General features: G+C 45.9%; 1 protein-coding gene across 26 annotated transcripts in view; it reads left to right on the top strand.

Annotated features, from left to right (window-relative positions):
* Positions 1–27,241, top strand: part of tcf7l2 (transcription factor 7 like 2) — a 91,275-nt gene that overhangs the window by 8,407 nt on the left and 55,627 nt on the right. For 23 of the 26 annotated variants that reach the window (XM_086017399.1, XM_086017398.1, XM_086017377.1 and 20 more), the window contains exon 4: positions 23,280–23,381. The exons of the other annotated variants lie outside the window; for them this stretch is intronic. In XM_086017399.1, the coding sequence (XP_085873525.1) occupies positions 23,280–23,381 (102 nt within the window). The remainder of the gene's footprint in view (positions 1–23,279; positions 23,382–27,241) is intronic. 26 annotated transcript variants of the gene reach the window in all.

Genomic DNA, 27,241 nt, shown 5'->3' on the forward strand with positions numbered 1-27,241 from the left:
CCGCCGCTTTCACTGATGCCTTATTTAAACTTCCAATTAGTCCCCCCCCCCAATCTCAAAATGAATGGTAGCATTTATTAATTTATTTTTTTGTATGTTATGAAATTCTTTTCGTAGATATGATAAAGGACCTGGCGCTGCCACCGTGTTGGTGATCCCCGGCCTACATCATCTACTGTAGGCAGAGCTGGTGTCAGTTTGCTCATTTTCAGGCCCAGATACCAAATCTCGCAGGACTGCGGCCCTAAATCCAGTAATTATTTCAATCAATCAATCGAGGCCATCCAACCGTACCAAGTTGTCAGTGTATTCATTTCAGCACACCGCCTCACCCATCAGGTAGAGGTCAATTCTGAAATCGAGCAAATTGACTCACAGCATCGAGTGAATTTTCAATTGTCCTCTTTCCCTGGAGGGGTCAGAGTGAATGAAGTGACTTGTTTGGACGAATGCGCCCCTCCCCCCCGCCGTCCAGCCAGTAGGGATTGACTGACTGACTAATTGACAGAGAGAATGAGAGCGAAAGAGTGAAGGAATGGGGCAGGCCAGGGGCAGGTGGTTTGGCACTTTTGAGGCGGAAGACGATGCAATCTAGTCACCCCGAAATGACTTGTTTGATTGGAATAATGACCAGCGGCGCACGGCTCCCGGCAGCTTTCGCCGCGGCGGCTCCCCGCTGAACAATGGCGTTTGTCTCGCCGCGGCGAGGCAAGGCGCAGGCGAGCAAAGCCGAGCCCAAACGATGACGGATATATTGGATCTCCCGAAACAAAACAAAAACGCAGGTCTTTGCCGCACACGTCCCTGCAGTTTGAGTCTCCGCACCTCGCCTCATGAAGAATTGGGCTATATCCTGCTTTCTCCGTAATGACGGGTCTGGAAACAAAATTGGGACAAGTTCTGCTCCAGCAGGTTCCCAAGTGGCAGTTTCTTTTCCTATCTGAGGGAGTGGGAGACTGAATTTTTTGTTTAGTTTGGAAGCCACATAAGTGGATCAGCCCCTGTCGAAGTCCAAAATTAACACCGCAAAATGTGTCTTTGGAGGCTCAGCTACAGATGCTATTCGCTCAAGACAAACTCTGGAATAACGCGGCGTTCTCCTTTGGACACACAAACGCGGGCCGTTCCGCTCAAGTTGGTAGCTTAAGATAATAAAATGAGCCTAACCCATAGGAGTCTCCGATAGGAAGTTATTTTAGGTCAAAATGTATCGGCACGCAATCCAAAGGTTGATACACGATAGCAGCTATGAATCAGAAAGCACAGCCCTCATAATGAAAGTTGAGATTAGGAGCTGGCATCACCATGCTGGGATGGCCTCTGTGTCATGTGATGCACGTCGCAGTGCCCTTTAGAACCTGGAGGCTCCTTATCTCCACTCTTTACGGCCGCTTCTATCTTTATTGGCTGCCGCACTTTTGCATATTTGGAATATCAATAAAGATAAGTCGTCCGTCACAAAATGTGGAGGAGAAGACTCCGTGGGTGGGACCCCGGCAGCGTGGCTCTGGAAGCCCCTCATCGCTACCCGCCACGGCCCGGGCGGCAGCCGGCCTCGGCTCCTTTGCACAAGAATGCCGTTTGAACGGTGGCTTGTCTCAGGAGCGCAGGGAAGGAAGTAGCTGCATGTTTACATAGTGGAATTGTCCTTTGCCCCCACCCCACCTACCCCCTCTCGTGTCTAATGCACTTCTGTTCAAACATTCCCGAGTGTTGAGATGACCCCGGCTGAACAAGTGCTCAGTGCCTGCCTAGCACTCTGTCTGGATCTTTGGCCGAACAAAGGCATGCGCTTTCTACCCTACTGCGGTCGTATCAACCAGCCCGACGACACTCGAAAGTCTTGCACGGAGCAGTTGCCCGCACTGAGACAAAATGGAAGGCGGCGCGCGCGCTTGCCTGCGTGCGTGCGTGCGTTTCTAGACGGATGAAGAGGTAGACGACACATTGTCCGACAAGGAGCTCGACATTGATATACGGCCCAGTCGTCAAGCTAATTGTTGTTTGAATTAGCCGTTATGATCCGATGACAAATGTCTCGAGCGCTGGCCGCCGGAGCGGAAAATGTTTCCAGGGGATTGGCATGATCTTTTGCGAGTGTGTAAACCTGGCTTCAACAAGATGGATAAATGCAATTATTGGGCAGACCTGGAGTGGAGGAAATCCATTTAAAGCCCGTAAAGCTCAGCAGGGTCCGCAGTTAATTCATTTGGCCAATTTGCGGGGTGATGTACGAGTGTCAGGGCACATTAGTCAGACTGGGGAAGAGGTGTGTGTGTGTGCGTGGGTGTGTGTGTGTGTGTGTGTGTTGCGACTCACCGGTGTGGACGGACGTGGCCGCGCCGGGGAGGCCGTGTAGGGATTACAGAATGCATCGAGATGCCCGTCGCTCGCCGAGAAGTTTACTTGGCGGACAAAACAAATGAAGCCTGGACACGGAAGTCACAAAAGATGCAGTGTGTGCACCGTGCGGGATTGCATTGCAAATGAGGTGGGGAGATGCGGTCGCGGTCCGGCGCATGCCTGAGTGAATACAAGCCCCATTTAGCATACACCGCGCTCAATCAGGTGCTGTCGTCTACAGACTGGCCTGTTATTGCTGCGTGTCCAACTCCAGCCAAAGATTTTTCTGTCACCAGATCGCTTCGCAAGATGAAAAACTGTGATGAGAACATTGGTCTTGTGATGTCAGGGAAAGTTGCATTCCGTCTTCCCTCATGTACGGAGCGATGCCGATGCTACATTTATTGCGCTATCGGGAAGGCCTTTGCGAGTGCAGTCTCACTCATTTGTCATGCACCGATTGCTGAAATTTGTCTCGTCCGGTCGAGCAATCCATTGTTTTGCCGGAGTAGAATCACTCAACGGTTGTGAGAGCTGAGCGCTGTGCAAAAATAGTGGTTAGCGCAAGCGTCAGTGTTTTTGGAAAGCTTTGGTTGAAGCCACCGTCTTGCAATCAGACGTGCGACGAAGCCCTTTCTCGCTCTGATGCTGCATAAGTAGTTCACATTCGTTCTGAAGTGCTTCTAGTCAGAGTTGGACACAGAGTGCGTGTGTTAGCATTTGTCACCTGACAGAAATGCGGCCGGCCTCAGTGTAACCATGCCGGGTGTGAATGCGGAGGCTTGTCCAAGACAGGTGCCGGTGCTGGCCCTCAGGCTTGACGCACAGCAGCTGGGGAATGACTTACGGCTCGTGGTCAAGTTGGGGTCAGAGACCTCGGCTTGAATTCCTCCCCTTGACTGTGAGGGAGCCGGGAACGACAAGGCTCGATGAATTCTGGTGCCACCTTTCTGAACCACTATTTGATAAACGGCATTTTCTGCTTATCAATCTTTTTTCCGGCATTTTTCTGCATGCTTATGTTTAAACTTGTTGATTGTAGCTTGGGGCGTTCAAAGGACAACTTTTAGCCATCTTTATCTGGGACTGGAACATTTGTAGCTTTGGTAGGATTTAGACTCAACTTAATGTTTATGGCAAATTGCCATGTATTCCAAAATTGCAGTATGCACGTTTAGAGAAAAATAGTATTATAGTGGCATGAAGCATTTATCAATGAAGAAAATGTAAATTCAGAGATCCTGTGCCAAGGGAGATTTTGTTGAAGTTCTTCAGCCATAATAAAATATATCAAACATTAGTAGGCTGCCTTGTCACGAAACGACACCTTCAACAACCCGGTAAAACGATGATAAGCGCCATGGGAATTTACAATGCGTCTTGCTAATTTGAACGGTGTGTCATTCACCAACAACTATAAAAGTCAAGTTACCATCCAAATATGTGTTGCCCAACTAGGTAAAACAGTGATTGTGGTTGATAGTGAATGAATACTACCAGCCTCGTTTTAATTCACCTTTCGGTCAGATGAGAACTATATTATGCCGTTAGGTTTTTTTGTTGCATTGTAAATCACTATTTGAATAACACTGCGTTCTTTGAACAGCCTGCGATGCGGGCAGAAATTTTGCACGATGGCAACATAAACATGGAACACATTAGCAATGGAGCGAAACTGCAGCGTAATGCTCTATGGGCTGCCACAGGAAGTCCTCAGGGCCTCTTCGGGGCAGTCCACATGAACGTTGGGAGTGTGAAAATTCAGCGCTGTAACTTTGCATGTGCGTATGTCATCATCCTCCCCCTAATTTGGCTGCTAGCTCCCGCCCAAAGTGCTTGCCCAATCTCCAGGGAGAACAACTGTTTCCGCTGTCTATAGGCAAGAGGAATTCCTTGCCCCGACTCGGAAAAAGGAGAACTTGTGGAAGTTTTCTATGCGCCCCTGCGGATTGTGTTACATCGGTGGTCCAGTGGTCTTTACACAACTGTTCCCAGTTAGTGGCAGAATGCCAGTCTTACTTGGGTCGCCAGTTGGACAAATGTTTTTCACTACCGCTGGATTGAGTTTCGCACTATGCAGCTCAGTTGTGAAGGTATTCAAAGTATCATTTTCAACGTCTCAAGTGGGGATTATAGGGAAAATTTTAAAACGTCACCTGGAGAACATGCATGGAATTCTGAGCGTATTTTTGGACAGTCAGCACAGATAAGATACTCTGCGGCTGAGGCGGAAAGAGGCCCCCCGCTCACTTTTGAGTGACAAATAAATTACTAAACTGGCCCCAACTTGATGAGAGTCTCGTTTGTTGGCTTCTTGAGGTCCTTGGCGAGACGACGAGATGCGGTCAGAGACGCCGGAAAAAGTCAACCTCTAATTGCTTCAAAATGATGATTGAGGCATCAGCATGGGTGGATGCTGCCATGGGACTGCTTCCACTCTGGGGTTTTTAGCTGGAAGGAGTGGAGCCCACTGGGATTGCTCCCCAATGACAAATGGTTGTCATAAAATAGACCCCCGCTACCACAGAAAATCCAACTTTTCTTGGCGTACATGGAGGAGACAATCGTTTTCTTCATGTTTTGAATTGGCCTTGCCATGTGGTTTCCTCGGATGGGCTGCCTGGAGCCAACTGCTTCCACATTACTTTTCTGCTCTGGTTTTAGTTTCAAGAAAAATAGGGCCTGTGTATTTTTTTTTCTTAAATACCGCAGCGATCAGTGCCAAACTTCCCAATTTCCCCAAACAGTCATCCCCTTGTATTCTCAACTCTTTTCTGATCTTTGTCACAAACAAGAGGCACACCTGCCCCTGTGACCCAGGCTTTACCGCCGCTGCCTTTCTCCCCACTTGTAGCGCACCCATAGAGTCGTGGCCTCGCTTGTCGGCGTGCCGTGATTTAGCGAATCACGCCAGTGATGATTCAATTGGGCATAAATTAATTGAGAGGCGGCCTGCTTGCCATCTGTCCGTCCGGTGAGATTAATACTCTGTGTAATTAAATGTGACCTCGGGGGCCACCAAGGGAAGCGCTGGTGCGTGCGTGCCAGTAGCCGAAGATTTAAAGTTGACAAAAAAATAAAAAATAAATGCAGCGATATAGGTAGTTACATTGGCTGGGCAGAAATTTACAAAACTCTTTGAAATGTTTTTCCACCCTGTCTGGGTTTGCCTTAAAAACGGTTGCGAGGTTGAGACTAAAGCCTGACCGAGTGTGTCCGTGTGGTGTGTTGATAGCCTCAACGGCGACTGCTGTTTTAACTCTGTGGATTTTTATGGACTCCTGAGCTTTGGTTTCCCTTTGGACAGCATCCAGAGACTACAAGGCCTGCTTCTCCTCAGCACTCCTGCGGGGTCGGCGTAAGGGCCCTGCAAAGCTCCGTTATTGGATTTCAGGCCTGATCTGGTTGTTTTTGCAGCGTAAACAGGACATTAAAGACAGGGGGTGGTGGGGGGAAAGATGGCGAGCTAATGAGTCTTTGTGTCAGCGTGAGCGCGGCAGGCGGCTGTGCTTGGAGTTTTCAAGCCTTATCCTCTGCATCCGTTGTCGCTGTGACACGCAGTGAAGAGGAGCCTACACCCCTGCATTCATCTGATTATAGTAAACAGAAACAACAGATCTGTAAAAGACATTAGCATGGTTCAGTCTGTGCTTTGCAATACTTCCGCCCAGTTGTTTTGAGGAGGAACAGCATCCCTCTGGTTCCGCCATACAAAAATAACCTTTTTAATTGCTATGGTTGTGTTATGGTGTGGCGGCCTCGTGGCAGGCAGGACCCGACTGAGGTGGCACCGGCTCATGGGGGACGGTGGAGGGATGAGATCTGGGCTAACCTCCAAGGAAATTGCAGGGCATTGTGGATGGAGCGCTACTGTTAACACTTTTGCCGCTGAGAGATAATTGAAGGAGTAAATACACCCTTCCTTCCATATTCTTTAATGCTTGTCCACCATTTGGGTCGCGGGAGAGCTGGAGCCTGTGCCAGCTGACAGGGCGGGAGGTGGGTTACACATTAGCACATTACTATATGATGCCAGCCAATTGGAGTGCACATGTAAGCGACCGTTCTCAGTCACATGCCACATTGCAACCATTTAGTTTTTGATGAACCTAACTCGTACAGTAGAGTAAGCAGTCGGACAACCCCTGAGAAAATCCACCCCAGTATGGGGAGAACAACTGAAGCCGAGATTTGAACCCCAAAGCTCAGGGGTGGACGCGCTAAGCGCTAGACCAATGTGCTGCCCAAGGTGTAAATCATGTCAGCATATTTTTAAACGACCAGAACCCATCATTCAAGCTTTACCTCTACCAGACATACGTCAAGTTGTTGTTCTTCTTCACTTATTTTTGTCTCTGCCGCGCTTCTACCCTTCAAACTCCCGTCCTATTCTCTTCCTCCACCCAGAAATCCCTCCCCTGCCATCCCTCTCTCAGTATTCGCTCTGATTACCTCTCCAAACTGGCAATAAGTTGATTGCTTTACAGAGATGATGTAAGCCTCTGCCCTAGGGTACATCAGGTTGGATTTCTCCTTCTTTATCTTGTAAAGCCTAAATTAACAGCTGGTTTGGTCGGAGTTCTCCCGGATCTGACTAAAGGATTAGGCTTGGTTCTCATGCGAGTCAATCCAGTTTGATTTATTGCAGGTCTATCAAAAAAAGATCAATGGGAGTCCTTTTGAAAGTAAATCCTTAATCGCTTTTTGCACTTACGTGTCATCATAGTGATTTTTTTTTTCTCTCCCTTTCCCCATTTCTCACTCCCTCATTCTTATTCTTTCCATACACCTTGTCTGTTTTTTCCTCTCCCTTCTCCTACACCCCACCCTCCCCCAATCTATGATAGTGATCCGCTCCACCAACAGCATCAGGGTAGCCGGATAGAATTTTTTTCTTCTGCTCTCATTAGTGATATATTCAGGCAAGGCAGCTCCAAGTCGGGCGTTAGCATTCCGTGGTCGTGCTCGCAACCTTTGTGCGGCTCGTGTTTTGTCTTCACTGAAACTTTCCCGTATTAGGCCCGTCACTCACGCCGGGCTTGGTAATAAGGAAGTTGAAGAATTTATGTGTTTGGTTCTTATAACCTCTGACTCTGTGATCCATATTGATGAAGACCAGACTGAAATGACAATGCCACCGAAAAAAAAAGACTCTCGTTGGGATGTTCCTTGGTCCTTCAGGATACCACTTGGGTTCTGCAAGGCTGTTGTAGTTCAATTTGGTTCACTTTGGTACATTTGATTTCACACCTCAATTGTTAGAAGTTGTAACAACTCTTATTTTGAAGTATTAACCACATTGAAAAGGTGGAACCAGACACTGCAGTCCATTAATAATATACAAAAGGCAACACATCTCCTCTTCCTGCCATACTACAAGGCTGCTATGGCCCCTTGCGGACTACTTTATCTGGTAGTATGACTAGTGGTGGTTTAATTACTGCTATCATGATTCATTAATGCTTCTTGAGACCTTAGTGTTTTTTCTTGTAACTTTGAAGGAACCTGCAACCCCATTGAAGCCCCATTTGTATGATGCTGTCCTATTCATTTCGGTTCAATGTGGTATGCAGTCTACATTTATCAAAGGTGGTAGTGGTATCTGAGGATCCCTGTTGAGGTACCAAGTGTAGTGTTCCTCCATCTAAACGAGGCAACAAGATGCTTCAGTCCATTGATTGAGTGACGGTAAATCATCACTTAGTGCTGGTTTTCCGCCAAGAGACCACCAAATGAGTCTTTATACTGTCGCACCGCTTAGGACGTCACACTATTACGTAGTTGACGCCGCCAACACAAGGCAGATCAGGATTTGATGTCAAGCTTATGGGAAACCTGACTTAATATATCAAAAGTAGGGAGGGTTGATATGACTTCACCGTCCAAGCGTGGAAACGTGTCCAGTTGCTTGCGTTGAGGACAACCAGCTTCATGTTTGTAAGGGTTTCTAAGGCTAAGTTTTCAGATTCTTCATCAGTCGACTGACGTGCACACGTCCGGCGTCACAGACGGCTATTCCTGAAATGATGCGCGAGACGATCCGCGTTGAATTCAGGTGTGTCACGCTGGCAAGCTCGGCCCAGCTGACTGGCACACAGACCCGGGGTTCTGCAGGGGTGGGGTGAAGCGGGGCTGACAGGATACGTGGGAAGGAAAGGGCTTGCTGTCAGCCAGCTGGACCTCTTAATCCTACAGCCTTGGGGAAAGGGTGTGTGCGTGTGTCAGCGTGTGTGTGTGTGTGTTTGTCTCAGTGTCAATTCTAGCACAAACCTCTCGCAACACTGTGGCGCAGCTGAGTCCACGTGTGTGTGTGTGTGTGTGTTTGTGCTCCATTGAGACAACCAAGGTTTGTTTACTGCTGTCCTGCCTTTAACGCCGCTCTGTATATTCACGTCATGACGACGCTGTCTCTCACCACTCACCGAGAGGAGGAAGGGGGGGCTAGGAGGAACTTGTAAGACCAACAAACGCATTTCTTTCAGTCGTAGCCCCCTATGAATTAAAAAATAAATGTAACTGTATTGAACATAAAAGTTAAAAACAACTGAACTGTGCATAGGCAGTGATTCCCTTTGCATAGCGCTCCTCACTGCTGTAACAGGATGTACACAGCATTTTAGGTGTGGTATAATCTCTAAATGTTTTGAACACCTGTTTCGATGCCAGCGTGTTATTGCGAACATTATGCTACCGGGACGAGATGGCATAGCTCCATTTCTCATAGCCACATTATCTCCATTCAGGTATTGGTACCGTCATCAGCAGACACAGATTGCAAAACTGCGCTAGGTTTGCAATTTTGTTGCAAACTCTGCCAAATAACTGTTATGTTGCCGTTGTCTAATGTAACACTAAAATGCGAATACAGTCATCACAATGCATAGTTGGATGCATTACTGCTTCATCAGATGGTTAGATTGCACGTACTTCCTGGTGACAATAGCTCCGATTACGCCACGAGTTAACCAACCTGTCTGTGCGATCCTGGCGCTTTGGTACTCTGTCTTTACAGCTATAGTAGAAATGATTATAAGGCTGTGGATATCTGCTCGTTACAACTATTTACAACCTCCACTCAATTTATTCTTTGGGGGAATATACAGCATCTGTACCAAGAATTTCAAATTTCCAAAGTGGCTCCTATCGTGCCCGGTCCTCGCGTTTACCCGATTGTTGCCATCTGAACGCATTTCGCACTCCAGTATGGTGTGACCAAGCAGCCAATTGCATCGCGTTCTTCTCATCTTCGTCGTATTTAGCGACATTCCATGTCAGTTTCCTTCCTTCGTTTTATTTTTAAATTATTTTTTCTATTAACTCCCAACTCACTCTTTGCATATATCACAAGCTGGCAGGCTAAGAGCTTGGGACTTCCCCACGCCACACACTCCAAGCCTTTGATCGCTTGCTTTGGAGGTAACATCAAACGGCGCGGCGCAGAAAGGCAGCTACTACTGTGAAGTTCAATGTTCAACTTGATGGCTTGGCTGAGGGCTTTTCCCTCCCCACCAACACCCCCCCCCACCCCCCACCCCACACCCGCTCTCCTCCTCCAGCCCACCACCGCCGCTACACACCTCAGCCCGCTCCCTCAATCCCTCTGCTGCATCTCTCAGCTGACAAAAAAAACAAAAAAACAACACAGTTTGCAGCCAAGGTTTTTAGTACCTCCAACCTCACTTCCATAGAGTTGAGGTTGCGCGATGCAAGACCTCCTCCCCGCGTAAATTTCAGACATACACGAAGGTATTGCTGTCTGGCCTGCGTGGTTAGAAAGTGCAGCCTCCTCCTGTATATTTCAGGCGGTTGCGTCAATGCCAAGCATGAGGCCGCTTGCAGCAGGAGGGGAATCGCAACATATTGTTATTCCGGGAATTAATCTTACCCTTGTCTTCATCACATTTGACAGAAGTGAGGAAAACATCCCAGTAAGAGCCTACAGTTTCTAATTATCGGGATCAAGTTGCAGATTGTCAACATTGCATGAATGATCCACGCTATGATTAAAATGGCACTCTCCGTCTATTCGCAACAGTCATCCTGCATGATCCAGGTTTATCTACTCCGAGGGGTTGATGGTATGTCGAAGGTATGCGGATTTGGATTCTCTCGACCAATAGCAGTAATGCTTTTTGTTGATGTCATCATATCTGCCTCAGCGTGAAAATGATTTCAAGTTCTTCCGACCCAGGATATCGAGGAAATAGCAGCTGTATGCACGTCCACGTCAAACCGTCACCCAGCCTCCCTGCTTTCCTGGCTGCTTGGGAACTACCTGGCTAATGCTAGGTGCTAAACTAAAGTGCGCCGCACCAGCTATGGGCTGCGGTTGGCTAGTCGGCGCGACGAAACGCCGTCCTTCCGGACTTTCACTCCTTGGAGTCACTAATCCTCGCCTCCGTAACATAAGAATAAGATACATGTTTGACAATATTGTTAGCTCTAAAGGACTAGCTAATCATGCGACACACCAAGAGAGAACTTAAGAAGATGCATGGCATGGCTTCTTCAAGCTAACCGCTAAAAAAAAAGTAAAATGTAGAGTAGTAAAACCCTACAGGTGCAAATGGATTTTTTTTATTGGCCCTTTGAGCCAATCTTGTGTGAAAGGTCCTTTGTCTGTTCTTAACCGCCGTCCTCCATGATTCAGGGATTAGTCTGATCCTGTACCAAATATTAGCAAAAGACAAGAGCCCATTGGTTTTTTGTAACATGTGCAGATTGGTTTCAACATCACTTTTGCGCGAACACCCGCCCCCCCCTCCATATCCTCTACAATCCCGCAGTTATTCTGTGCCTCCATCACAACTGCGAGCTCCTGATTTGAGTCTGCTTTCTGATCCAGATACAGGTGTTGATATATTCAAAAATCACCATAGTGTGAATGGTTCAATGGAAAAAAAAATCCAAATGGCACTGTCTGTGATTTGTAACTGTCATCCTACACGAACCAGGAGTTAGTTTGCATTAATTGCACCTGCCAGAAGTTATCACAAGAGTCCCCAGAATGAAAATTGCACCCTCTGTCTATTCATAACACTCATCCTCGTGAAACGGGAAGTAGCCTCTGCCTGTCCCACCATCACATTGGACAGAAGTTAGCAAACGTTTTAGTGCAGATAGACTACTAAGATATAATTTCACTTTTTGCCCTTTGAGTTACTGTTGCACAAATGATCTACCTCAGAACCAAAATGGCACCCCCTTTCCATTTGAACAGGAATTAGTCAATCCCTGTGGCTCTATAGAAAAGAGGAGGCGATGGAATGTCACCCCAGCTTTTTCCACAAGGCAAGCAAATGGCGACAAAACAAATGCTTTTTTTTTTTTTTCACAGTGAGCGCCACTTAGGTGAGCTTCCAAGGCTCCCTAAATCCTGGTCGTAGCCTGGCTCCGTTCTGCGTTTCCAGTATTTAAATGACTTAAGGCCAGCCAAGGTGCTCCACTAAATGCTTCTTCTCGCTCTCGCTCTCTCGCTCACTTTCTCTCATATGAGCTTCCTTGTCTGACTGTGCCAATTAGCAAAAAAAAAAAAAAAAAAAGCAGTGTGGCCTGCTTTTCTTCTTCCCCGCTGCAGCTTCCTAGATAGACTTGAGCATATGCGCATGTTTTGGTGTATCATTAGCTCCGTGTGCAGGGAGGCGTGCGCCAGCTTCTGCTGCCTTATCTCCATGTCAATCACGGCATACGTACTTTTGTGTGAGCGTGTGTGTGTGTGTGTGTGTGTGTGTGTGTGTGTACACATCAGTTGTAATGATCTCCATCCAGCCTGTCGGTGCGTGTTAGCGCCCAGCTTCCCTCGCCCCCGGAGCAAACCGTTCCCTTGCTAATAGATGCAAAATTAAGCTGATCAATAGATGGCCTGAGCTCATTATTGACACGTTATCTTCGGCGTGGGATTTTTGTCCAGGGGCGGGTGCGGGCGAAGATAAGCTTGGGTGGAGTTGGTCGTTTGGCCATGCAAGGCCTGAAGAAACAAATGTGGGCGGGGGAGGAAGAATATTTACATTATTTAAATAATTATATCACACATTAAGTCAATTAGTCTCACTCAAGTATTGGAGGTGTCCTATCGGATTCGTCAATAATTGGCATGTTGGTGTAGCGGAGGAGGATGGATTGTCTCGTGATTAAGTGATAATACTAAAGTCAAATTTGGAGAGGAGTCATAGGGTCAGGTTAGGAAATGGGGAAGGGAGCAAACTGGAAAAACTCGGGCCCGAGAGTGACTAGTCTTATTGTCTCATTTTTTAATGAGCTGCAATAACCGAGGCCCTTATTACTTGTTTATTCATTAAAGTTATTGAAACAAAAAAACTTGTAGAAGCAAGTGTGGAAGTCACTGGCTCGGTCAAGTTTTGAGCTAGTTGTAAGTTAGTTGGGAAATTGCCAGAAAACAAATGTTTTAATCATGACTTTGTTAGTTTATGAGTAAGAAGCAAAAATCGCAGTTTGTTCACGAGTTGTCGCGAAAAACGTTTTAGCTTAATTTCTCGGTTGGTTTGGTAACAAAAGAAGGTTGCAAAAAATGTCTATCACTGTTTCCTAGGTAATTGAGATTAGGCCAAAATTGGTTTCGATCGCATTTTTGGTTGCTATTTGTTTGAGGAATTATGCCCCAAAAAAATTGCATCACTGTTTTTTTTTTTGTTTGATTCTGCGGGGAAACAATGATTTGATCGTGTTTGTTAGAATCCCGCAAAAAATGTTCTGTTCGACCTCAGTTGATTGGTTAGTTTGCTGATTTACGCACAAAAAAACTTGATGACCGTTTGGAGCGGGAATACGTTAAATACATGTTTTGATCATCATTTGCAGGTTGGTTAGGAGGATTACGCCAAAAAATCTCAATCGATATCAACGAAACTTTGTCGAAGAGTAAACCTAGCAAACTGAATTTACGTTCAGAATTTTCTTTGAATGGAAAAGTCCATCCGAGAATCAAGGTGCCATCCAAACATCTTGATTAAGCAATGATGCGAGCTGCAAAATATAAAATGAATCCTTTGATAAAAGATGTGTTAATGAATCCATAACTTGAAGCTGTCTTTGGGTCTTGAGTTGCGATCTGTCATTTCTTATGAATATTCAGACTGGACTGCTTGCAGGTGCCAAAGAGACAAAAAAGCGTGTTTGCTCCTCGGTGCGTTGCTTTTATGAGGATTAATTGCCTGTGTGTGTGCGCGCGCGGTGCCTCATGCGTGATACTTTGAGATTGATGAATATGTGTAGGTGGATTCGTGTGATAGTGCGCGGCGGCGTTCCCGGCGTGTCGGATGTCTTTGTTGAAGCCTGAGAGTGCACACATTGTCTCCCCTGTGAAGAGCAGCTTCCTTATATTCCGTCTGCCGTTTAACTAATTCACAGCGAACCCTCGCAGAACAAAAAAAAGAAAAGAAAAAAAAACACACACAAAAAAAACATCAAGGGCAGCTCTCCTCGTTGCGCTATAACAAATAACGGCATTCTCCAGCAGACTGTGGGCGCTCCGCAGTTCACACCCTCAGATGAGCTCGGTTGCCGCTTCACCTTTTTAACTTGCCTCCTTTCGCGTTGAGCTTGTGGTGAGGGTTGCACGACCTCCTCCCAACCCGCCCCCTGGTCTTGCCTTACGCCAAAAAGAGGGCCTGCGAGAGGACCATCTTGTGGGTCAGTCCAATCAGGACGGTTTTGCGCTGACAATCCAAGAGCGTACTTCTTGTTATAGCCCTTCAATCCACACTATATTTGTACAGCTTTTAATATGAATACTGTACAGTATTTTAAACATTAATATGAATTAAAATGCTGTAAAAAACTCGAATGACGAAAGATCGACTAAAATGTGATAAAAGACTAAGTCAATTAATCGATGACACCACAGATTTAAAAAAACATGAAACATCAGAGCACAGCGGTTCCCAACCTTTAATACATTTTAATGTAATTAGTAGCATGTTTTATTTTTATATAATTGGGATTCACTGTCGTTTTATTCTACTGTAAATTAACGGTCCAGCGAGTTACTTGACAAGTCACAAAAAGTTTCATTGAAAATAAGGCTTTAGGAAAAATCATGTTTATTTGTTGGTTTTACCATTGATAAAGCCTCTGCACTAAACTGCAGCGTTTTCTCAGGTGCTTGGAATTGATGAACGTGACAGCCTTTTGAAGACAAAGTTGGACCAGTAAATCCAGTTTTTGCCGTGTTAGCACAGGTAAATTCCGTGTTGCACGGTGACAGGGAACATTTTTTGGCAGGTAAGTCGAGGGACCCGTTTCCGATCCATTTTAACAATGTGAAGGATGTTTGCCCGATGCCAACAAAACAATGACTAAAGATTTGAAGACTTGGACACCTTAAGAGTAATCATTATTATTGTTGGTTTTATTGTCGGCCTGTTTTTGAGGAAGTTTAGTCAAAAAAGGTTGTGATCGTCACTTCTTTGTTTTTAAGTTAGCAGAATCACCATTTGTTTGGTTAATTGGATTTCTCCAAAAAGTTTTGTTCTTTGATTGTTTGTCGGTTGCCTAAGCAGGATCACACCCACAAAAATGTTTTGAATGCTTTTGGTTCGTTTGTTAGTTGACTGGATTATGTCAAAAATATTTTGATTGTGGTTTGTTAAGTGGGAGGATTATGCAAATATTTTAATCACCATATGATAGTTAGTAGCTGTGATTGTTTGGCAATCAGTCCCGGCCGGGTGTGTCTCGCCTCATGCCCAAAGTCAGTTGGGTTGGCTCCAGCTCACCTGTGACCTTCTGAGGATGAGCGATTTATTAAAAAAAAACAAAAGAAAAAAAGATTGGATATTAGCTTGCAGAATTAGGAAAAATGCTGTGCTTTCATGTTGGTTAGCATATTTCAAAAAAATCTTTTGACTGCTATTTTTAGTTTGGATAGTTAGCAGCATTACACAAAAAATGTTTGATCTACACAAGAAAAATATTTTAATCACCTTATAACATCTAGTTAAATTACACAAACATGTTTTACTGCCATTTGGTGTTTTGTTAGGTAGCATTATTGGATAGTTATCGTGCCAACAATTTCTTTGGCTCTTTACGCAAAAAAAGTTTCCGCTCGTTTTGTCACCCTTGTGATTTTCGTTGCCTACAAAGGCCAGCTGGTTTCATGCGCATCGCAGTCACTGATGAACAGCTAGTGCGACTCTGTTGGAGGAGGAAGCACCTTAAGGAGAGGCACTGCGGCAGTGCCCGATGCTAAAGGTGCCAGCGATGGCCTGTTCGTTAGTCAGGCTGATGGAAGCTTCGCCATCTCCTACTGGCCCGCCATCCTCCCTGTCGCTATTTATAGAGCGGCTAAAATACGCCTAATGGCACGGGACGGGGCAGGGAAGAGTTGGAAGAAATGGAGCACTGTTGACTCCTCTGAGTCTAATTGAGAAGGTGGTAGATTGCAGTCTTGTCAAGTTCTATCACTAGATCGTTCAGTTTGTGGAGTCATGGATTTCATTCATGGCAAATCTTCAAGTCAAATCCAGTTCAACTATTTTAAGAATCCTAAATTGACCTTTCGACGATTACACAATATTTACTCTGCAGTAAGAGCTTTAGCAATCTCAACATTAGTAAACAAACTCTTCGAGCTCAATTGTCCAAGGCGCAGCTTTTGAGAAAACAAGGTAAATGGCTTTTTAGCCATTTTCTCCACAACCGTAGTTTGAATCTGTGACGTGTCAGTTGAAAAGATGAAGTTAGGTGTGATAAATTGCTTCAAAGGGAGGCTGATGCCAGCCGTAATTTTCATTTTAACAGTTAAGTTGATTTTAAAAATGGTGGAAATTCAGACATAGCTAACTTAATCATTTCAGAACTGGTAATGAATTTTTCTGTCGCTCAGATTAATGGCACAGATATGATACATCATTTGACACTGAAAGGGATAGTGTGCTGTACAGATCAGAATAGCCAGCAGGCTAGCCATTCTGTTTTGCCCAGTTTCTGTACAAGGTGGCTAGCAGTTATGCAATCTTCACCATTTACTGGTCACTCGGGTTGGTGTTTGACTAGCACATTTGTCCACACCTGTTAAGTCAACATTGCAAGAGCAGAAACTGTATTTATCTCACGAACCAATGTTCAAGAGAGCAGGATAAACATCCATGACATGTCGGGCCAAAAGTCAAGTGTTGGTTGATGGAGACTTAAAATAATGCGTAAAAAGGCACCTGATACAGAACAAGAATGGAATGCATCGAAAGGTTCTGGAAACGTCTAGACTGCTGTCCAATTTGGAAGCCTTTTGGGAAACACTTTGATTTAAAAGTTGCACAAAAACTTGGAAGGTTTAAACCATCAACCAAGCATCCCTCCATTTTCTATAGTGGTTGTCCTCACAAGAGTCACAGGTGAACTTGAACCTCTCCCCGGTTAGCACCCAGGACTGAACACCAGTCAATGGCAGTCCAAATACAGACAAAAGGACATTCACATTCACACCTATGGACAGTTTAGTCTTTCCTGTTTGGAAACCTTCTCTGGATCGAAATCGAGCAAGATATTGTTGTCTTGGCCGTTCGGTGCAGTCTGTCCAAGTTGACAAATACCAACTCATTCACTGCCAGATGTTTTCAAAGCACAGTTCCTTGTAGTGCTGAAAGAAAGTATAGTCTTCTTTCACCGGAAAAACAAGACTGAGAATGGACTTTTGACAGCAATCGAACATTTACAGATATACAACCAACCGCGTGAGTGACGCTGACTCACCGCATTGCTCGAGTTGAACGACAATAGCGTTTTTTTCACATCCAACTGTGTCATCTTTTCTCACGATCGCAACTCACACTTTCTCCTCCCGACTGCGACACTTACTCTATTTATGCCATAAATGTACATTCTTTGCTCAAGTGTGAGGTGCCGAACCTTGTCCGACTCTGGAGGTTTGGACTTTTCTCTCCGTCATCGATGATGTGCCAAGCCGAAGTTCGCCGCCTAATTTCAATCTTCTACTCAAATACTGTGGTGATCTCAAATCCAAAGCGATGCAATGCCGCCATCTATGGGGATTTGTCAGTCATTGAAATTCACAAATCTGCGAGACCCACTTCCAGGGCCACCCTTTGCACAACATACTTGAGGTGTTTCCATACATCAGTTGGCAATAAACGGTTGGATTCCAGTTGACAAATATAAACGTCCACCGCAGCGAATGAAAATTTGAGGTTGAGCAACTTAAAAAGTGTAGTTAGACAAGCACGCCTTCATTTTAAGATGCAAGTCAAGTCTGTGTTTGGTAGTGAGGCAGGAGAGGCCGCGTGGGCATCCCCCCTCGGAATACGTGTTTATTTGTAAGAGTCAGGCCCAGCTCATCCTGCAAGGAAGAAGGCAGCGTGAGCTGGTGGATATCGGAGCGGCTCGGCGGCCCGAGCGCGCTCAGGGCCGGCGGAACCCACCCCTCAACCCCCCCAAGTGACTCTGGCTTTGGAGTGGATATAGGCCCAATGGACCCATTCTCGCCCCAGGGCACACAAACCCCAGGCCTTCCCATATTCCGCCTTTATTTTCCTGCTTGCGAAGTGCCTCGGGCTATCAATGCAGGTGGGGTGTATTTTTTATTTTTTTTTTCTTCTCTCCAATATTTACTCATAAAATGTGTATTAGTCGGACCAAAGCTGCCCATGTTGTCCAAATTTCGGCTTGTTTTGCGTCGAATTTTCTTCAAGTGACCTCTCCCAAAACATCTGTATCTCTGCGTTTGTTTTTCAACCCCAGAGGGATTTCAAAGGGGAAGAATTAAGCTTGACCTGACCTCTGTCGCACACCAAATTAAGTGTTCCGTCCTCAACAACTGTTGTTTGCGCTTTCCCTTCCACCTGCTACGAAGGACAAACTCTCACTGCAAACAGATCAAGTGAAAACGCGGCCTTCGTGTTTTTAAAGGGATCAGATTGTAGTCAAACTGGTGGGGTTAATCCGTTAATCCGCGGGTAGTTTACTCGCAGAGGTTTTTTTTTTAAATGGGCTTCTCTAACTCGTCTTTATCTCGTCAGTCTTTAATAAAGCTCTTTAAAGCGCTAGCAGTATGATTGGGTGTAATCTGCATGTCAATCTCATCTCGGAGAGTTTTTTTGTTTGTTTTTTGTTTTCACTGGGCCTCTTTGACCAAACATATTCCAAATGTTGCTTTCAGGTGTGCATAATTTGCGCAAGTATGAATTTTCCGGACAATCGTGTATCGTGTATGGTCAGCCATGTCTGACAGATGGCTTGGAGCTCTGCTGTACTCTGTCGCGACACACAACATCCATATGCTGACTCTAAACCCAAGCTGCTATTTGTCTGTTTACGACCCCACCCCTCCTCTTGTGCCCCCGCCCAAATTTAAAATTGCTGCCGCGGCCGGGGTGCCCGTCGGACGCTTCGTCTGTCCAACGGTCTCCTGCTGAAGAGTGAATCAGAATTTGAGCGCCATATTGTCACGTATAAAACTCTGCTTGTTTGATCCGTCGGCCACCCTTCGCTCGTAATCCCACAACGAACAAGCTGTGCTTTGGCCTCTGTTTCAGACGTCATGTGATGCAATATATCAGATGGCCACTTAATTGATGGAAAAATGATGGAGAAGTCAGGGACTCTTTCTAAGAATCTTCTAAGAACACGTAACACTAATCTATGGTGACGTAAAGTCATAATTACGGTACATATTTATCTGGAAAAACTAAGTCGTTCATAACCTCCAAACCTTGTATGTCAGTATCGTCCTAAATCTGAGGACCGCCTGTGCAAGTAGCCTCGGAAATCTGAAATGATCCCAACTCCAATCTCCCACCCAAAAGCTTTCGTTTGCCTGGGGTGAAAAATTTGGCCCGGCGAGAGTTGAGTTCATCGGGGTACAATGATTTGGAGGACTCTGTTGTCTTTCACTTCATCAGAGACAATTGACTCATTCAGGTTCCATTGTGGGGCCTGCTGGGGAGGGGGGCTGAAAGGGGTGTAGGGCTGAAAAGGAGAGAGAAGCAATCTGGGTGGTTCTTACTTGGTGGGGGGTTGTTTGAGGGGGTGGGAGTGCAGGAAGCGAAACAGCGGAGACGAGAGAGTTATCCTGGAACTCCGCAGCAATTTGTCACTTCGGAATGGCTCTTGAGTTACCCGGGAGGCCCCCTCATAGCGGGAGAAATTTCAGGTTGGGGCGTAGGGGGCGGGGGGAGCTGGCAGGGGCTTGGGAGCAGCAGAGAGGGGTCAGAGGTTGTGGCCTACTCAAGCCCAGGCAGTGTGTCCGTTGCTGGAGGGAGAGAGAGCGAGAGGGGGAAAGGGGGGAGGGGGCGAGGATGCTGAGGGTGTTGGTCGGAAAAGGCGCAGCTTGCCAGGGCTTCGTTTTCCTTGGCGTGCGTGTAAAAGCTGCAGGAGAGATTAGTGTGCGAGGACATTTGCAATCGGCGAGCTGAAGTGGGGCCACTTGTTAGGACATGCCCCCCCCCCCCCCCACAAACCGGCCCAGTACCACTCTTGGGAGGGTGTCACCTTCACGCTCCCTCAGAATGTCCTCATGCTACAGCTGCGTTGACAAATTTGCGAGCATGCGTGCACATGCACTGACAGGACATTCCAGTGGCTGGATTTGCAGTTTGCCCCTCCGCTGCAGCGGCGCTGGCCTCACTCGCTGGCCTCACTCGCTGGCCTCACCGGCTGGCCTCACCGGCTGGCCTCACTCGCTGGCCTCACTCGCTGGCTCCTCTCTCGCACCCATCTTGTATTACCTCACAGATGACAGCAGCAGCTCCATATTCATACAGCATATGCATGCAATCCTCATTGAGCATGTTGGCTTGTTGCTGCAGTACGGCAGCACAAATTGCATGTGGCCGATCTGCCTCATAAACAAGGCAAGAAAACAAGTGCAGTGAACGATCCTGAAATGTGGACTTGATGTAGATTTTTTTTTTTTTTAAATAAAGAGCACTGATGTTGAAGTTTAAATGATTTGCATGAATTGTTTTGATATCATCAGTTGAACAATTTATAATGGCAATCACTGGAGCTGGACAAGCAAAAAACTCTTACACACCCTAACGTAGTATGAGGAAAAATTAAGCAAACCAAAAACAGAGTAATCATTTTGGGGCAATTTAGTTAAATGGGAAAGAATTCTCTAAATGTGGGACTTCATAGTATTAGGTACAAAGACCAGCACAAGACATTGTTGAGTGAAGGGTAACCCCCAAGAGAAATTGACTTTGTAAAATAGTTGGTACAGCTCCAATCAGAAAATGAATGAAGCGCGCTTTCCGACCGCGCCACTTTGCCACATCCAACATGGCGGCATCATTGCATCGAGTACATGTCTGCTCCGTCACTCCCTTCCATCCACTCCCCACCATTCTCCTCTTTCCCCGTCGTGACAATAATTCCCGGTGTGTAGGGGGTCCATAAATCCCCGACAGACCTCAACTCACTTTTTTTCACTCACTGTTCACTTTTTTTCCACGGACAAACAAGCATAAACAAAGACAGCTTTGCAGCACTAAAAGCCGTCTTGTGGTCATAAATGAGTTGTGGAGAAACACCAGGCAACACTCCCCCCCCCACCACCCTTTTGCAGGGGTTGTAACCGTGGTCATGGAGTCAATAACTCCCTCCAGCATCGACCACTGGCAGGCCCCCTGCGGTGAACTCTCCGCTAATTACCACTGATTTAGACACAGTCTCAGGAAGGGTCGTGACACACTCTCTCAGACCAGCGCTGACTCAAACACGCACACACGCGTGCATACAAACTAGCGGGCACTCCTGCAGGATGGCAACCCAAAAGATATGTAACCTGGCCTTGCACATGTATGGCAATGTATACAAAAAGGTCAGAATTCAAAATAAACAAAGAGCCTCGCTCACTCTTTATGCGCACCGGCAGTCCAATACCATCTCGACCTCAAGCAAAATTCTCCATGTGGATGTCAGATGGTGGGAAGATATAAAATGATTACTTGGACAAAAAAGCCAGTGTGTCAAAAGGAACAAAAAGGTCCTCTGCTAGCACACACTGACACCCTTTTCAATATTTCAGGAGAAGTCATAAAAGTCCGTTTCCCGTTGGTAAATTAAGTTGAATTGATTTGCAAGTGAAAAGTCATCCCAAGTCATAGAATGCCTCCCAGGGGCCTTCAAAGCCACCCCATCTGAACTAATCATATACAGATAGACGGCAGAATCGTGCATCTCCCAATTTTAAAAAAAAAAAAAAAAAAAAAAAAAAAAAAACAGCGCAACCTACTTCAAGACTTGAGGTTGGTCAAAAATGAGTAAAAATGAAACATTTCTAGGGATTCATCTTCAAAGTTGAACTTTTTCCCAGTGTTACACAATCTAAATCATGCGTACAAGACATGTTTTTGTCTGATTGTCAGCAAATTTGAAGCACTTAAAGTCCTGTAGACAAACGTGTCACACTAGATTGTGAGGAATTTGTGGTTTTGTCTTTGCATGTGGGCGGAGCGTTCAACCTTGCAATTCTCAATAATTACGATGATTTGGTTGCGTGCTACATTTAAAGTCTCAGAAAAGCGCTGGGATCCAGTTGCCCAGTTATCAAACTAGGTGGGCATGACATTGATAAGAACTGCATGTTTGTCCTCATGACGTCACCACACAGGCAATGACCGACTTTTTTTTTTTTTTTTTTTTTTTTGGGAGGGGAGGTATATAAATCCAAATAAAGAGTTAGTTGTGTGGCGGCAGTCGTGTGACTTTCTCAGGTTCCATTGAATTGCGGTGGAAGAAAAACGTGATTTGCTAGGAAAGGCAATCTTTCCGGGAATAGTCTTCCGGGAAAAGGTATGACGTGCTGGAATAGTCCATCCAGCGTGTCATTGCATTTTGACAGATGTTTCACATGACCCTTGTTTCTGCTTATCTGTTTGCGTGTGAACGTGTGATGCGGAGACGCAGCGAGCGAGAGCGAAAGGCTTTGGGAGAAACGTCTGACATGGGCCCGGTCAATCATTTATGCGAGCCGTCAGGAGGTCTAGCCTGGTGAGACGCCACGCTTGGACTTCTTTATGGCTGCCAATAAAAGACTCTCAACAGTCGCATTTATGACGTGAGGTCATCGTCAAGTCACAAAGCGTATCGCGCTCGTGTAGCCTCCACCTTACCGTGTCCGGCTTTAATTCAGGTAAACTCATGCACAACATTTGGAAAGAATGGATCGATTAGTCCTTATTTTCTGGATTGGTCCGCCATCCAGTCTCGACTTTTCCTATCCTGGTCGGGGTGGCACGTGGGACACTCTGACGCTATGATAACCGTGAGGCAAAATATCGTGGTGAAAATGAACATCTGTAAAATGACCTATTTTAAAAGAAAAAGCTTTTTTTTTCCATTGAACACAATATATTTAAATTTTAAACAAAATAAGGTCTGGAAGAAACGCATACCATGTTAAGTTGAAGTAAATGTGAGCATTCTTCCTCTGCTTTAATTCGTCTTAGTAAGTTACTTTGTCCCATCACTTGTGAGCTATTTTTAGAACAGACCGTTGGGCTATGCCTGTTGTCCTTGGGCCAAGATCTTTTTTTTTCTTTTAGGACAATGCACCTTAATCAAAGGAGCAAAAAGGCACCCGTGTTTGCAAAGTGTCTCTTTCGTTTTGCTCCCTCCTCTCCCCTCCCCTCTCTGCTCGCAGGGAAGGACGGGGGGAAAAAAAAGTTAATTGGAGACAATTAACTTCAAAGAGGCGGCTCTTTTACTCCACCGTTACGAGCAGCCAAACATGCTTAGAAGTGCCGACAAAAAAAAACTCCAGCCCAGTGCAACCGTACTGGTCGATTGTGAACTCAAGCGCACCATCCATCCACCATCCTTGTTTTTGAGTTTGCACGCCCATGGAAAGAAATGTTCCCTTTTGTCGTCGGACTTTATGTTGTTCTTTTTTGCTTTCTGCATTGTTAACATGTTTTGTTCCCTTCTTTCCATTCTGTTTCCTTTCTGCCATTCAGTACCTACAGATGAAATGGCCCCTGCTAGATGTTCAACCAGGAGGTCTTCAGAGTAGACAAGCACTTAAAGATGCCAGGTCCCCTTCACCGGCACACATCGTTGTAAGTAGCAACTGCTTTTTCCCCCCTCCCAGCTCTGTAAGCCGCAAAAGCAAAATGTCGCTGCCTTTCCCCCCCCCTCACCAACGCGGTGAAGAAATGCATGTTTGTTCGAGTGTGGCAGGTGCAACCGCGCAACATTTCGATAGCTTGCTCGGGAATGAGGCAACGCTGCTGCGTGTGGGCGATCGTCCAGCATTGATTACCGTAACCCGCGGAGATGCAGGACAGAACTCTGGCAGTTGTCGGCTGGCTGGACCGAGCAATCCGTCCACCGCGGGCATGTTCATATGTAAGGAGGCGGCCAGTCGCACTTGAGCCTCGCTGTTAGTTTGCGCTCAAAGGCGCAAAGTTTTCCAGAGGTCGGCGGCGAGCTTGAGTGCGAGGATGTGCTTTTGTGCGCGGGGTCGCCGGGGTCAGCCAAGAGGGAAAATCAATGAGAGTGGGGTTGCGGACAAATTAGACACCTTAAGTTTTTGTGTTTGGGATGGAGAATTTGTCAAAGTGCTTTCCCAGTCATTTGAGCAGTGCTGGGCAAAGCTTTCATTTGCAAAAAGGAAACCACCTGTCATTCCGAGAGCAGTGTAAAATATGTTGACTTTTATCATAACGTTATTTTGTCTCATGTTATTGTTTGTAATTGAGTTACAACAAATTAACCGATTTGTTAATGAAGTAACTAAATCAAACATTTACTGCGAATGGATATTTAAAATCTATCCAATATTTGATTATGTACGATAGTCGAATTGAGATGCAGGTGACCCGGCTTGCTCGGACTATTTTCAGATTTGACTCGCAACCACAAATTGTTGTAGAGTGGCAGTCAACTCAGTGCTTCAACGTCATAGCTTTGCCTTAGCAAACTTTGCTTAGCTTAATGTTCACAAACAATGCAAAATGCCCCGGAAGGGGCTAACAAATGTCATCTGTGTCGCGGTGCTGTAGGCCTTTAAGCAGCGTCTGTTTGAACACAAACAATTGAGCAACACATGGAAACGGATCACGTCCCAATACTCACAGGCATATCTTCTTAGTCCTCTGCGAAAAAAACAGTCGTATGACCGCAGTCTACTGAGGAGTGGTGTCCGTCACAATCACGATCGCAACGAATGGATCGCGATCCACAACGTGTTTAATTTGATTACGTTTTCTATCACAGGACTCTTGACGACTCAGCGCGGTGGCTTATATGAGCGTTCCTTTGGCCACGGGGCAGCGAAATAAGCGGCTGTCTTATCGTTGAATTGGTCGTTCAGCTTTTTCAGCGTGAATATGGCCGCGACGGCCTGTGCCGGCGAGTCACATCTGACATTGGACCGGGACACTGGGTTTTACGTTGCGGGACGAACGGCGTCTTTGGCAAAGCCCGGGCCTCCTTTTGTGTTGTGAGGCGTCTTTAAATAGCGAGAGTCGACAAGGCTGTTTACTTGAAACAGAAGCGCTGTCAAAAGTTGTGTGGCAGACAAAGGACTTGAGCGACGGCAAGCGTTATTGCGAACAAAACAAAACCGGCTGGGGTCGCTCCTTCTCTTCCACTGGATGCTGGCGTTATTTTTAAACCCGCGGGTTCAGCGGGGCCCCTTTTCCTTGCGCTGTTATTTTAGGAGTTGCTGAAAATGAGTCCTTAAAGCGGTCGTAGGCAGGTAAATACTCCTGCTTCTTGTTTTCCTTGAAAATGACTCATCGGGCTGTAAATGCCCACGGGCCTCGCATCCAACCTCCATGCCCGCTTTTTACGACACCTTTCAAAATGGAGTTTGGGAACAAAGTTTATTGCTTGTAGTTGCAACTTTTGTGCAGTAACAAAGGAGCTTCTGACATCATTGTATCTGTGATTATTGTTTGTCTTGAAATGAGCGTGAAGTGCAAAGTAAACGACATAACTGCTTTACAACTCCAGATTGACGTTTGGCTACATGGGGAAAATGAACAATTATCGCCTAATCGTTCTTTTTCTCATTTGGCCAATCTCTGCTGTCTTGAGCTCTCGTATCGATGCCAGTGCGTGGTCGAGTTGGATCCTGACGTTGCAGCTTTTGGCCAAAGTGTGGATCTTCTCTATTTGCAGATTTTTGCTCTCTGAATACTACAAATCCATAGTTTCATACTTACAATCCTTGGCGATCAGTGATTCGCACACAAGTGAAGTATGTCAAGTATGAATTGACGTAATTTTCAGAGTATTGCGCTACTTTAGCTTTCTTTAGCTAAGCTAATGAAGTTGAGCATGTCCAGTTCTGAGGGTGTCTTTGTTTGGTCCAAAAAAAAATAAATAAATAAATAAAAAAAAACTCTTGAACTTGATGATAAATAACTCAGTAGGTTCTGTTTTGTTTTTTGTTTTTTTTCCGTTCTTTTCCCCTTCAGCACACAGGCCGCAAAGCTTCGAGGCATTGCAGCATCGCGTGTGCACGCACGCGCGCACACACACAAGTTGCTGTTGCTGCGCGTGATGAAATTGAACGTGAAACGCAGCTTGTATTGTTGGCGCTCCTTCTTTCCTCCTGCTCCGCTATCAACCTCTTGACTGCAAAGGAGGTGCGATTGAATGTTTCCCTGGTTTGCATCATACCAACTCTGTTGCATCTGGAAAAGAGAAGAGGCGGGGGGGGGGGGGGAAAGCCCCCCAAAAAAGACAGATTCTCGTGGACAGCGTGCCAATGTTAACCCCGCGTGGACCCCCGCCCGTATCACTCAATCAATCTTTTGACTGCGAGCCGGCCTCCTCGTGCCTCTGCGTGATCCCCTTATCAATAAGTGCTGTCAACAGTGGTTTCCTTTTTTGTTTGCAAATTATAGGAAATACTCGGACACCTTGACCTGGCACCGCCCGGAGCGTTTGTAGCAGGGCTGCTCCCGCCGCGATAAGACGCCGCCGATTGACCGGCGAGATAAGGGCCGGCCGGCCGGCCGGCTCCAGTGTTGCTAACAAACGGCCAAATGACCGGGAGCGGAGATCGAGGCGACTGTAAATAAAACACGTTTAGATTTGGACACGCTGGGCAGGTGAACGGGTGCAACAATTTATTAAAAATCATAAAAAATTGCACTTGCATTTGGGGTCGTAAAGACATTGGCAAATGTAGCTGGTAGACTTTAGTTTTAATTTTGTCAACATACAGCAAATCCTGCAGAACACAACCGTTATTTGAAGAGCATTACTACAGTATTTATTTTTATTTTTTTTATTTTGATACTAGGTTTACCATTTGTCAAAACAGGGACAGCCAAACTTCTGAATTTACAGTTTACAAAAATTCTACAGAAATATGAGTGATATGAAATCTTGTCCATTTCTTTAATGACCTTTTAAGTTAAATGGATTATTTGATTAATGTTCGTTACTCATTTGCTAAAGGGAAATTAACCTTATTTGTTATATTGGCTGGACAGTCACATGGGAAGACCTGTTATTGGGAAGTGAGAGAAATAAATACTTAATACATGACGTAGAATGCCCACTTGGCTGATTTGTGCTTTTTTCGCAAGCGACTTTGTTGATCCCAACTAGAACTCGCACCACTTGTTGGTTTGGCATGATACTGATGGCATTTTTCGTGTGGACACGGTGTGGAGAAAGATAAAAAAAAAAATATTGTGGGCACACATTCAGTGGAGAGGGTAAGGCTGGCGTATCAGTGGAGAAAAGAGGAAGTGACCTCATGGCGGCCCGTCTGTCGGAGTTGGCGCACCGCCCGCAACCTGTTTACCGTGCGCTCAAAAGGGGGCTAGGCGAGACCTTTCTGAAGTGCCTGACCAACCCCGCGGGCAGCCTCCAAACCTGCCGCCGATGAACTTTTACGCCATTGGCTGCAAGTTATACAATATTTATCCATCTATTGATGTTTTTTTGGGGGGGG

Source organism: Filicampus tigris, chromosome 19, assembly GCF_054856515.1.
Source record: "Filicampus tigris isolate MCC_2025a chromosome 19, RoL_Ftig_1.0, whole genome shotgun sequence".
Lineage (NCBI taxonomy): Eukaryota > Metazoa > Chordata > Actinopteri > Syngnathiformes > Syngnathidae > Filicampus > Filicampus tigris.